The sequence below is a fragment of the Fukomys damarensis genome, unplaced genomic scaffold (genome assembly GCF_012274545.1).
Source record: "Fukomys damarensis isolate Sample0158 unplaced genomic scaffold, DMR_v1.0_HiC HiC_scaffold_9, whole genome shotgun sequence".
NCBI classification, from domain to species: domain Eukaryota; kingdom Metazoa; phylum Chordata; class Mammalia; order Rodentia; family Bathyergidae; genus Fukomys; species Fukomys damarensis.
The window spans coordinates 45,014,879-45,027,172 of NW_022900921.1; the positions used below are offsets into that span (position 1 = coordinate 45,014,879).

The window sequence follows — 12,294 nt, forward strand, 5'->3', positions numbered from 1 at the left end:
CACACTCCAGGTCCCAGGAAAGCCACTTGAGAGGATTTGACTGTAGGTAAAGATTTAGCCAGAACTGCTTGGGGGGTGCTGATTCCTTTTTTGATGACTAGAACAGGTGAGGATAGTAAGCCTCACTCACAGGAAGCAGTGGAAGAGGAAAAGTCCGGCTTTCTCTTGGTAGAGTGATAAAAAATGGGTCAGAAGTCAAGGCAGGGAAGTGCAGTGCACTTCCTTTCTTTGCAGCTGCCACGAAGCCCAGCTCATGGTTTCTCCTGCCAGCCAGACCCTCTTCCTTGACCCTCATAGGTCCTTCATCTTTCAGGAGTTTGTATCCTGTGTGTGCGTGTCCATCTCGTGCCCAGAGACCTGCTGCTGCTGTTATTTCTCTTTTGTCTCTGCTTAACTCCTCGACTTGTGTGTTGTTGGGGATCTTTTGGAAGCCTTTGTAGATATGTTAGTGTGTTTCCCAGTTTTGTTGAAGATGTGGTCTTTTCTGTTTCCTTGTTGCTTTTGGAAGTTCCCAGGAGGAAAAGGGAGAATGCTGAGCTCACACAGCCAAATTCTTACTGGAGTCAGGTGGTCTTCTCCCTGTCCCTCACAGATGTCCACCCAAATTCCTCATCAGCTTGCTCCATACATATCACCCAAATTCAGAATTCCCACAGGATAGAGGTCTGCCTTCATCAGAAGGTTGCAATCCTAGTGATTGATAGTGCCTTTCATATTTAGAGCACAGAGACAGCTTTGCCTTAGCACAGTTTTTTCAAAAAACTATGCCAGTCTTCCCTTCTGTCTGTGGTTATGTCTTTGTTTTTCAGGAAGACTGAGGTATGTTTAATTGTTATTTCATCTTTTATTTTCATTGAATATGTCTTGGCATCTATTTCTTCCTCCTCTCCCAACACTCAAACATTTGGTTAGCCTGTTTTCCAAGTTCTTTGGCTAAGCTTAATAAAAATACTAAAAATGTTACTTTAGAGAAAACCTGAATAGCAGGCAAAGTTCACCTAAGCTTCTTTAGCCAGTCTGCTTTGGATATGATTTTGAACCCACTATGTATTTAAGTAGATTTCCTGTCTGCCTGACTGTATGTCTTTATTTTGATCTCATGGAAACTCAGATTATTGGGTAAGAACAAGAAAATTTTGTAGAGAAGATTGTTTTTAGTAAGTCTGGTGCTGTCAATAGCACATTCTTAAAACTGTACATAAATGATGTTTTTACTGTATATAGGGTAAGAAATCTAACTTTTGATTTAGCAGTCCCAGAACTTAACCTTTTCTTTAAAAAAAAAAAACAACAAACAAACAAAATTGTTTTCCAGTCTTAACCTGTGAAGACCATGCTGTACTCTGAAGACTACGTTTTTTCATTGAAGTCCAGTGAGGAGCGTGGTTTATGAGCTGTTGATCTCTTTTAGCTTCTTGTGCCCCTTTCTGTTCCAGACCACTGCTGATAGAGCACTCATTTTCTGCCTCTTGGTGTCTGTCTGTGATCTTCCCCTCAGAGTTTGCCCTGGAGTCTCACTTGTCACTTGAGGTTGGAGTACCCGTATTCTTCTGGGAGGAGATTGGGACAAACCCCACAGTCTTTGCTGGCTTCTCAACCTTAGAAAGACACAGGGCCACATTCATCCCTGGTGTCGGAGTGCAGAGGGCTAGGTGGTAGTTAAATTAAAAGCTAATGGAAGCAAGAAATAAATATTTTCTGTCAAAGAGGGATTAGTATTGATGGTAAGTTTTAGTACTGGGAAAACGTAGAAGTTTCTCAATAAAAACAAATTAATAAACCACGTCATGTTGTTGTTGTGTGTTTCTTAGCTCTAAGATCTCGGAAGTTGGTGAACTGCTTTCCCCGAGGATTCCAGCAGTGTTTCCCTGCACTTTGAAGAACTAGGAACAGTTTTATCCCTTCGTACTGCCTGAAGAAAAGGCCTTTGATTTGAACATCAGCATCTCACATCAGGAGGAGGCATTGTTGGCACAGTGCTGCCTGTCTCTCAGTCTCAACTTTTAATATGTTTGGCAGTCTCAGGGACCCAGTGGCCAGCACTCCACAGTGAAGTCCCTGCTTTCTATCAAATCAGGGGTGAAGTCATTTGCAGAGGGAGGCTGTCTTGTTTTTAAGAATCTCTTAAAGTTCTTAAATGTTCTTTTGGCATCTAGTCTAGCCATTGGTTATATTTACAGTTAGGATTTTAAAGAGTTTAATTCAATGAATGTTATTTGTTGTTTGAAGATGGGAATTTATGTGTTTGAGCAGAAGCAGTGGTATCTCTGCTATGGCTTTGTCAGAACTTGCATATAAGGAAATAAAACCTTAAGGGTTGGTAGTGCGTGTGTGCCGCGCGAGACCTCAAACCTCTTAGAAGTAGCAGAATCTGAAGGCTAAACTGACTGAAGTTTAAATTCAGTGTCATGCATTAAATAGGCCTCACTGTTGTCACTGTGACTTACAAAGACAGGCTTTTAGAATTGTGAGGGAAAACATTGCTTTAAATACCAAATTGGAAAGGGAACTTGGATAATTAAAGTGTAGCTGGAAAAGTGTGTATTTACCCGAGCATTCTTTGGGAAACTCAAGTCATAAGGCAATCTCTTCATAATTTGAGAGATTTGGAAATCATGTAACAGCATCATGTTGTTTTTCAATCTTTTGGTTTTATTTTAAAGAAGGAATGATTTAAGAAAATAATGCTGGCATCAGTTTGCGGAAGCTTAGAAGTATATGGTATTTGTTGTTCTTAGTGGGATAAGCCTGAAAAGGCATATTCATTAGAATTTCCTACTTGAATAACAGCCATAAGGTTAAGGCTCCAGGGATTGCTATTGATAACATGCACTTCATGTTTGGCTATTTTCTTTAGAAGTTCTAATGCAGGCAGCTAGTTTTCACCTCATTCAGCTGTTAAGAGGTATTGACTAAGTGGACTGTTCAAGACTGGTCACTGGCATGTGTTGGCACAGAGCACCTGAAGTATGAGTATTGTATTTCAACTAAATGTGATTTATCTTACCTGTGAGACTTGTTTCTGATTTAACCTTGTGTACCCATGGCATTTATTAGTAACTACTTCTCAAATCAGCTATTCATGGTTATGTCCATTGTATATAACTTATTTGAATTTCTAACCATTTGGAAATGAACCCTTGGCTTGAGCGTCTCTAATTGGAGGTCCAGAGCCCCTGTAGAAATGTCAGAGGCCCTCACCTAGCACACCAAGGCATGCAGGGCCGGCTTTCCCAGTGCAGAGTGCCACCTAAGGTCACAATGGTTGTTCAAGCCTTTGTGCACTCACTTGAGGATCTTGAGCACTCAGCATTAGGATCAGAGGTAGATTTGCTCTCTGACTGTATTCTTTATGCCTTCATTACTCTAAATGCTAAGTATTGGGTAAAATCACCCCAGTTTTTGTGTTGGATGTGATATGTTTAGTGTGACATATTTAATTTAACTGAAGGAATGCACAGACTGAGGGTGCAGCTCCATGTTGGAACATGTGCTTAGTGTGCCTTAGTGTGCCTCCGCCCCCCAGAATGTAGTGCATTTTGCTTGTGAAGGTGATTTGCTATGGAGGAAACGATGAAGACACGACTCATGCTCTTGGGAACTTCGGGTCTTAAAGTTTCACATGAATCTAAGAAGAAAAAGCCTTTTGGAAGCTTTCAGTTGATAATTGAGATTTTTAAAGGTAGCTATAACTGCTTTTATGATGGTGATTGTCCATTTTGATGGTGTATTTTTACTTTTTTTTTTTGGTATCTGGGATCAAACTCAGGTCCTTACGTTTGTGAGGCAGGCAGTGGAACCACTGAGCTAAATTCCCAGCCCTTGATAGTGTATTTTTAATTAAGCTTATTGACTTTGAGGAACATTGGAATAGAAAGTTTCTCAGACATTCCACTGAAATGACTGAAGAAGTTAAAATAGTGTGAGCAACAGTGACAGCTGGAAAAGGATGAATAAACTGTGGAAACTAAATAGTGCAGTAATCTAATAGATTAGATTTTGGCGGGGGGAACAGGGGATCAAACTCAAGACCTGCACTTCCAAGGCAGATGTGGTGCCACTGAAGTAAATCCCCTGCTCTAGATTATTTTTTCACTGCAGATCCTGGAAGTCAGAAATGGTAGGCAAATAGGCGGGGCTAAACACAAGACTTGGAAAAGGAATGGGTGGAGACAAGCGAGAAAGGAGAGAGCTGTCAGAGTCCTGCCTGTTCTTCGTTCCACCTCTGTCCTGGTATAAAGTGAGGCCTTCAGGAGATTGTATCTGCAGGACTCCAGCCAGGGCCTGGAGTGATTGGGTCACAGTGTGCTGACCCCAAAGGATTTACTGTGAAGGTTCATTGCCTGGGTGGGCCTTAGAAGGTTGGGCTTAGCTGGAGGAGTAGATCCCAGGGGCCGAGCCTTTGGAGAGTGTGTGTTTCTCAGGCTCTTTCCCCCCTGGGTACAGCCCCTGTGTTTGGATCTTCCCCAGTCTGTGCTGTGTCCCCCTTGTCCTGGAGCACCAAGCCCAGCTCAAGGCTGGAAGGGAAGCCTAGCTGCCAAGGACATGAGCAGGGGTTAGTTGCTTTCTTTTCTCCCTGTGTTTGGGTTTGAACAGAGGCTAGACTTATTTTTCTCTTTTTCTAATACTTTTTTTAAGCTATAAATGTAGGCTCTCAAGCCATAGTCAGGAATTGGCATTGGTTGGGGGGCTGAACATAATAAAGAGACCTCAGCTCTGAGAACTGTAGTTTTACACACTAAAGATTGAGTTCCACTTCACATCCCACCATGGGCATCAACAAGTTTGTGTGCAGTTAATGCTTCTAGGACAGACACTAGGAGAGAGAGTGAAGCTAGTCACAGCAGTAGTAGGACAGGTTGCTGTAGTGAAGAATAATGGTGCTGGTGCTCAGGATTGGGGCCAGGATGCCAGCCAGCGCCTCTGTCCTGGACTTAACATAAAACACATTGCTTCTGTTTCTCAGGGAATCCTCTTTAAGTATCACTATTTAAATTGAGTATGAGTTGAGAGGGTTGGGATTGAGGACCCAGAAGGCCTATTTTAGCTTCACTGAGTAACTCCTTCATGTACCCACTGTAAGGATTTGTGTCTCTCCCCACGCTTCACCTCAAATCCTATTGATGTTACTTTGGCGTCACACATACTTTGTGCAATATTGTCATCAGCTCTCTTGTCACAGACCCTTGATGGCTATGTGTCTTCAGGACTGCTGCTGTCCAGTGCAGTGACCACTAGGCTCAGGTGGCCATTTAGTGAAATAAAATGAAAAGTGAAGTGTTTCATTTGTGCTTCCTATGTATACTCCATGTCCTCGGTGACAGCATGTGACAGTGACCAGTTTTGAGCAGTACAGAGACAATGCTCTTTGAATTCCAGAGCATTCTGTGGGGCTTGGCTGGTGTAAAGTGCAGCGTTTTTGTATTTGTGGGACCAGCTAGCTGATCAGCTGTAGACCCTGAACTGGGTGGGTAGATAATAGCGGGTCCTCTGTGGCAAATGAAACGAACTGTCCCTCCAGTGGCTTGCTGCTCTCGACTGTGGCCAGCAATAGCATCAATCTGGGGCTCAGTTGCAGCCCCTGTGGCTGTTGACAGGATGCAGGATGGCCTCCTTGCTGCGGCTGGCTGGTTGGCTGGCAGTACCCGGCAAATCACTTAGCTCTGATGAAACTGTGTTCTCACCTGTGGATTGGGAGTGATGTGCTGGCTTTCCAGGGTCATTAGAGTTCTGTTCAATAAAGGGAAAGTTAAGTGTTGGATACTTGGCAAAGTGGGGAGCATCTAGAAGAGTGGCTTCAGGGTAGTGTCTGAATATTTACAGGAGTAGCCGTGCCTCTGACTCTCACATCCTCCTTTCTCTTCTTTATCCTTTGCCTCTGTTTTTGCCTTATGTATGGTTTGCTTTTTTCCTTTCGACTTAGAGGTCCTTGATAACTATGAATGATACCAAAGAATAAAGAATTCCCAGGCCCCTAATTGCCATAGTACAGTGAGCGGTAGGTACAAAGCGAAATGAAACCCTGTAAGGATTCGTAGAATCATGGCCCCTTTGCGTAGTCTCAGTGAGGAGGCTGCAATACCCAGGGCCTGGGCAGTGTGGAAATAATTGGCCTATAGGAGTATGGAGTCTGCAGATGGTACTGTGCTAGCACCCACCTACAACCACTCCCAAACCATCACGAGAGCCACACAGAAGAGCACTGATGCTACTGTGTGTTTACTTCTGCAGCAACAAAGGAGAGAGCGTGAGGTTAGGAGGCAGCAGGAACGGGAGCAGCGAAGGAGAGAACAGGAGGAGAAGAGGCGTCTAGAGGAGCTGGAGAGAAGGCGTAAAGAAGAAGAAGAGAGGAGACGGGCAGAGGAAGAGAAGAGACGTGTGGAAAGAGAGCAGGTGAGTTCACAGAGAAAGTTCTGACCATTCACTTGTGAGGTTAGACTCTGTAATGGGGGCTCTGGGGCAGGTGTGGACATGTGCATGCACACTGGAACATGTACCTCCAGAACATCAAGCATTAAAAGTGCTGAAACACATCAGGAGCCCGCCAGGAAACTACAAAAAAGAGATCTGTGAATCATCACACTTTAGAGAATGTTTTGACATCAGCTGAGTGGTCTCCAAATAGTATTACCTGAAAGATCTCTGAATATGTCTTCCAGACTTGGCATAAATGCTCTGAAACTTCAGATATCCAGGTGGTAATAAATGCTTTTTGAGTGGGAAGTTAAGTTTTATCAATTGCAAGAATTTTCTAATGATTAATATAGGGAATATCCAGTTGCTGAGTGAATGTTGTAATGTGTTTGTATACACACGCAGACACACGTGGACAGCATTTAAAAACTGCTTCAGAAAAGATCATGTTTTAATAATATTTATGCACAAGAACAGTTTTACTTACAAATTTCTTCTGTTTGCTGAACTACCCTTATAAATGAAAAGTAGATGATGCCTAGTCTCACTGCCTTTCTTGTCTTTGGATTGACCACTCTCTCTTGACTTTTGAACAGAAAAGAAAACAATCTGAATGGAGACCAGTTTCAATACTAGTTGGGATTCATGCTAACACACTTAGCACACCGTAGTGATTGCTTCTGTGCGGCTGTAGCCACTGTTGTGATCTCAGTCATGGGTCTTGGGTTTCTGGGACTTGGGTGGATATGCATGCTCACCAGTGTTTTCCTGGGATGTCAGTGCCACTCTTCATCTGTTACCTTATTGACATAGTTGACTAGTTAACTGTGGTGTGTGTGTGTGTGTGTGTGTGTGTGTGTAAATAACATTCTGCTCCATGTACTTACCTGGCAGCTGCAGAGAGAAGAAAATACTGTACCAAATCACCTGCCCGGGGGGTGGGGCGAGCTGGGGCTTTAGCTCAGTGGTTCTGCTGCCTGCCTTGCAAGCACAAGATCTCAAGTTTGATCCCTGGTACTTCCCCACCCCAAAAAAATCACCTAGGAATAATTCTTGTCGTTTGATTGTAGCAGTAGGGTTTGGTAGTAGTACTCCATCTTCAGGGCTCCAATCGCAGTTAGATTTTGTGAATAGCAAGTATTCTGTGCCTCTTTGACAAAAACAGAGTCAGTTTTATTCTGCTTTCCTTTGTCCATACAGAGCAGTCATTCCCATGTTAACAGTGCGTAGCACACATCTGCCTTTATAAGTGTGTGTCTGTCTGTGTGCTCCACTTGTGTTCTGTGTAGTATGTTCATTGTATATTGAGACCGTTGTGGTTTGGAAAGGATGTGATTTTTTTCCAGTTGTCCTTGTGACTTAAAGGCAGAAAATAAATGATTATAACTTGATCTTTCAGGTTAGGATAAAGTTGTTGGTTTAAAGTTTTAAAAATGGTTACACATGCTTGTTTGAAATAATGACTAAAAACTAGGTTAGAACCTTCCAGTCCTTTGTGACTAAACTGATTTCTCTGGAGTCTGCCATCCTTCCAATGCTCCTCCTTTAAAATTCTGCATGGTATCTGACAGTAGTGTCACAGCGGAAGCGCTTCAAAGGCCTCCAGGTTTATCCCTGGAACACATTAAGACTTTTTGGTTCCTAGTGGCCAATTTGAAACTCTTGGGGGAATCCTTAACAGTGGATTGTTTGTAGATGAGGCACTCACTGCCAAGACAATGGGGCCATGGCTTATGGTGCTCCATGCAGGTGGTTCTGATGCTTTCTTTTGGGATAAATTGATCGCTGGGTAATTTCTGTGTGACAGGAGTATATCAGGCGACAGCTAGAAGAGGAGCAGCGGCACTTGGAAATCCTTCAGCAGCAGCTGCTCCAGGAGCAGGCCATGTTACTGGTAACGCCCCGCCTCTGTCCTGTTCCCTAGTGCTAGGGCTTGGGCTCAGTTGTCCCTCCCTGAGTTGGCCCGCTCTAGTGATCACCAGGCCCTTTTGGTTTTGCTGTGGGTGACCAGGCTTAAAGTGAGACATCCTCGTCATAACAGCTTGAGCGGAGTGCAGAGTGGCTCTTGTTTGTTTATTCATATATGCCCCACTAGCCAGCTGACCACTCTCATTCAGTAGGCAGGCAGATTTAGAGCAGAACTTTGTGAGCGCACTAGAATGCTAAGGCTGCAATTTGAGTATATGTGTACTGAAACCCACCTGAATTCAGTCCTTTCTCACTCTGTCCAGTGATGTTGTAGTTAGCAAGAGCTGAGATTTTTCTACAGGTAATAATGCTACTTAAAATCCCAGCTGTTTTGCTTTGTTATAAAGTAGGGGGAAATGCATTGTGTTTGAGAAAAAGCCATGAGTTAATCCGGAGCAGGGGTACGCTCACTCTCCAGTGCTCGTAGATTCAGTGTTCTCCTCTCCCTCTCCAAGGAGTGCCGCTGGCGGGAGATGGAGGAGCACCGGCAGGCAGAGAGGCTCCAGAGGCAGTTGCAACAAGAACAAGCATATCTCCTGTCTCTACAGCACGATCACCGGAGGCCGCACCCGCAGCACCCGCAGCCGCCACAGCCCCCATCGCAGCAGGAGCGGAGCAAGCCCGGCTATCATGCTCCTGAGCCCAAGCCACACTACGAACCTGTGGACAGAGCCAGAGAGGTACCTGCTTTCTCCTGCATGCCCGGCTGGTGTCTTATGTCAGGTGCTCCAAGCCCCCAAGCAGGGCTGCTGACAGAGTGGGTATGGGGTCATCTCCAGCAAGTGTAGGACTCACCCCAGCTCTCATGTCTAGTTAGTGTGTCTCCCACAAAGACCAGCCTGAGTACCTCGTGGACAAGTCTCAGAAGACTGTGTGGCGGAATCATTTTCTAAAATATAAATGGTCTGCTTCACTCATTGTCCATAGCTAGTAGGAAGATAAAATGAGAGTTTGGTCCCCTCTTTTATAGGATGTGGCCAAGTGCTCCTGTGCAGGTGGCCTGGCCCTGTGGGCTGAGGTCTCCCCAACTTGTGTCATCCTGGCCTCTAGGTGGCACCCTTATGCCATGCTGGCCCTCCCAGGGAACAGGTTCTCAGCCAGCAGTGTGTTATTTGTCCAGACGCCTTTCCGGTGGCACTGGTGAAGCCTGTTTTGGATTCCTGATGATCCTCTTTTAGTCTCTGATTTAGCTGGTTTTGACAGATTGGGTTTTTTTAAATTTAAAATCTCCAGACTCAGGGTATAGAGGGGATCTTCAAGGCTGCCTTGCTTAATTTTACCTTGTAAGCATTTTCTTTTTCTTGAATTGAATCCTAGCCCTATTTTTTCTGCCCTTTTTCCCTGCAACCTCTATCATGTAGCTGAAATGGAAAATTTTTAGAGTCCTAACATATTCAGGCTGCTTCACATCTTATGCTTTCTTTCCCCTACTAACCCAGAGTTCTGTCTTCTAATTCTTCAATGCAGGTGGAAGATAGATTTAGGAAAACTAACCACAGCTCCCCTGAGGCCCAGGCTAAGCAAACAGGCAGAGTATTGGAGCCACCAGTGCCTTCCCGGTCAGAGTCTTTTTCCAATGGCAACTCCGAGTCTGTGCACCCTGCCCTGCAGAGATCAGCGGAGCCGCAGGTAGCTCAGCCAGCCTGGCCGTGGGGAGAGGCTCATAGGCCGGGCCTGCTCGTGATTGTGACTGACAGCTCTGGATCAGGTGTTACTGGAGGAAGGAGATGCTCCAGGCAGCTGGAGGCGGAGAGGACAGGCTCAATTGCAGGGAAGGGAGGGTCTTTTTCGATTTCAGTAAGAATGTCTGGCCTGAGATCCCTGCTAAGTTTTTGCCTTCCTTACCTCAGATGCAAAATGGCAACTCCTCAAACAGGCATTTTTGTAGCTGAGGTTTTAGGGGGTCACTATTGCAAGCATGCAGCGAGGAAGCACTTCTTTCTGACACAGTAAACATAGAATTTCACCCTTGATCTTTGGTCCAGGCCAGTTGTTTGAAGGGGCCTGAAAGAGCCAACAAGGAGTTCCTGGAAATTCTATGCAGAATTTTTTGATTGGTCTAAATGTGCATATTTTTCTGGGAAAGGGGCAATTCATCAAATTCTTGAGGGGTTCAAATCCAAAACAAAGCATGATCCAGGAGTTAGGTAGAGTTTCCTAAGGGGGTCAGGGCAAAGGTCATGGCCACTCCTTGGTCTGTTGCAGCCTTGTGTCTCGTTGAGGGAGAGTACCCACCTTTTGAGTGTGGCAGCGATGGTTAACAGGGAGGCTGCTGTGCTGTGGACAGAGTCACAGCAGGGATCACCCAACCCAAGGTTGCAGACAACCATAACACACTAGAATAGTAGTCATGAGGATTTTTTTCCTCGCTGCAGCATAATCTATGTTGTTGGGTGCAGATTCCTGAGCCTTAGGTGTCCCAGTTACTGGTGTTTGTGTGGAAAGAACAGAAGCTTGTTTTCCAGAGGCAGAAGTAGCTAGCAGGGGTGCTCTGAAAAACACATGCAAGAGGAAGAGAACCAGTTCTGTAGTCCACAGTGGCCTTGGACAGCGGGACCTGCAAGGAGGAGGGGTCAGCAGAAAGACAGGGCTCAGGCTGGCGTGTGTGGGGCTAGGACATCAACACAGAAGCAGCTCCTAGAGCCATAGAAGAGCTGGACTGTCCATAGCCAAGTGGCTCCAGAGTAAGAAATGGAAAGAAGACAGGAAGAGGAAAGAGGGAGAGGGGAAGAGAAAAGAAGCCGGCAGAATAGGCCAGACAACTTTTTTTTTTTCTAAAACAACTTTGCATTGTTGACCAATACAGGTGGATTTAAAGAGTGTAGGACAAATGCTTTTGTTTTGGAAGTTCGACTTAAGACAAAGAAAATCTTTCTGCTTGGCCGTTGACTGGAGGATGTGGAGTTCCTGGATCTTGTCAGCTCAAGATTAATGTAGTACTTGGAGAATAGTCTCCCCTTTCCCCTGTGATTTGGAAGTTGCTTTTGGCTAAAACATATACCTGTGGAACATTCTTTGGGGGAAACCTAGCTTACATGGGACTATATCTTAAGTCCCATTATAATTTTAGGTAATAACTTCATTTATGTGTCCCCCCCAAAAATTGTAAACCTGTTGGACATCTGGGATTATACCAGATAGTGAAATTCTTTGAATCTCCTCTGAAAATTGTAGAAATCATATACCTGGAACCAACAACACTCTGTATGTTTCACATTAAAACACGTCATGATTTGGTATTTTATGTTTTTGTTGAATACATTAATGTAATAAGTATATAGCTAGAATTATGTAAATTGCAGTGTTGAATAAGTATTTTATTATATTTCTTGAATTGCCAATGATAAATTGAGTCAGTTAACAGTGGCCAATTCACAAGTTTCGTGGTACTGAATATTTTAAAGAGATGCAAATTCTTTTTTCATAATAATGAAAGTTCTGAATATGTCTAGGTTACAAGTGTTTTAAAACTTGGAAGAAAAGAGAAAAGTCATTGGTGTATTTGAAACACTGGCTGTTCTTCAATCACACTGTTATAGTCTGTTGAAGCCCTAGGGCTTTGTCTTTGCTCACTAACTGCGTGGCTATTTCTTGAAATCCTCACGCTCCCCATTCCCAGACACGTGAGGATGGCGGGCAGCTTTGCCTGTTTGGCAGTCTTTATCTCGTGATTTTTCCACCTTGATGTGGATATGCACATACTCATTGTCTCCCTTTAGAGAGTCTGCCATTCTCCGCACTTGCTGCTCTGCAGTCTTTGTCTGGACACGAGCAGTTTCCTGTCAGTGTGCATTCGTTCCTTCCTGCCTGTTGTGTCCCCAGACCACCTCTACGCCCGGCCCTGTTCCTGAGTCCTGCCCTGTCCATGCTCAGTGCTGCACCGCCCTCGGTTTACATTACACCTCTTGTCAC

At 44.5% G+C, this 12,294-nt stretch overlaps 1 protein-coding gene across 8 annotated transcripts in view; it reads left to right on the forward strand.

Moving 5' to 3' along the window:
• Map4k4 (mitogen-activated protein kinase kinase kinase kinase 4) overlaps positions 1-12,294 on the forward strand; it is a 157,350-nt gene that overhangs the window by 116,570 nt on the left and 28,486 nt on the right. For 5 of the 8 annotated variants that reach the window (XM_019209429.2, XM_019209427.2, XM_019209426.2 and 2 more), the window contains exons 12-15: positions 6,232-6,393; positions 8,222-8,308; positions 8,838-9,062; positions 9,850-10,011. In XM_019209429.2, the coding sequence (XP_019064974.1) occupies positions 6,232-6,393; positions 8,222-8,308; positions 8,838-9,062; positions 9,850-10,011 (636 nt within the window). The remainder of the gene's footprint in view (positions 1-6,231; positions 6,394-8,221; positions 8,309-8,837; positions 9,063-9,849; positions 10,012-12,294) is intronic. The other 3 variants (XM_019209428.2, XM_019209431.2, XM_019209432.2) reach the window with 1 other exon arrangement.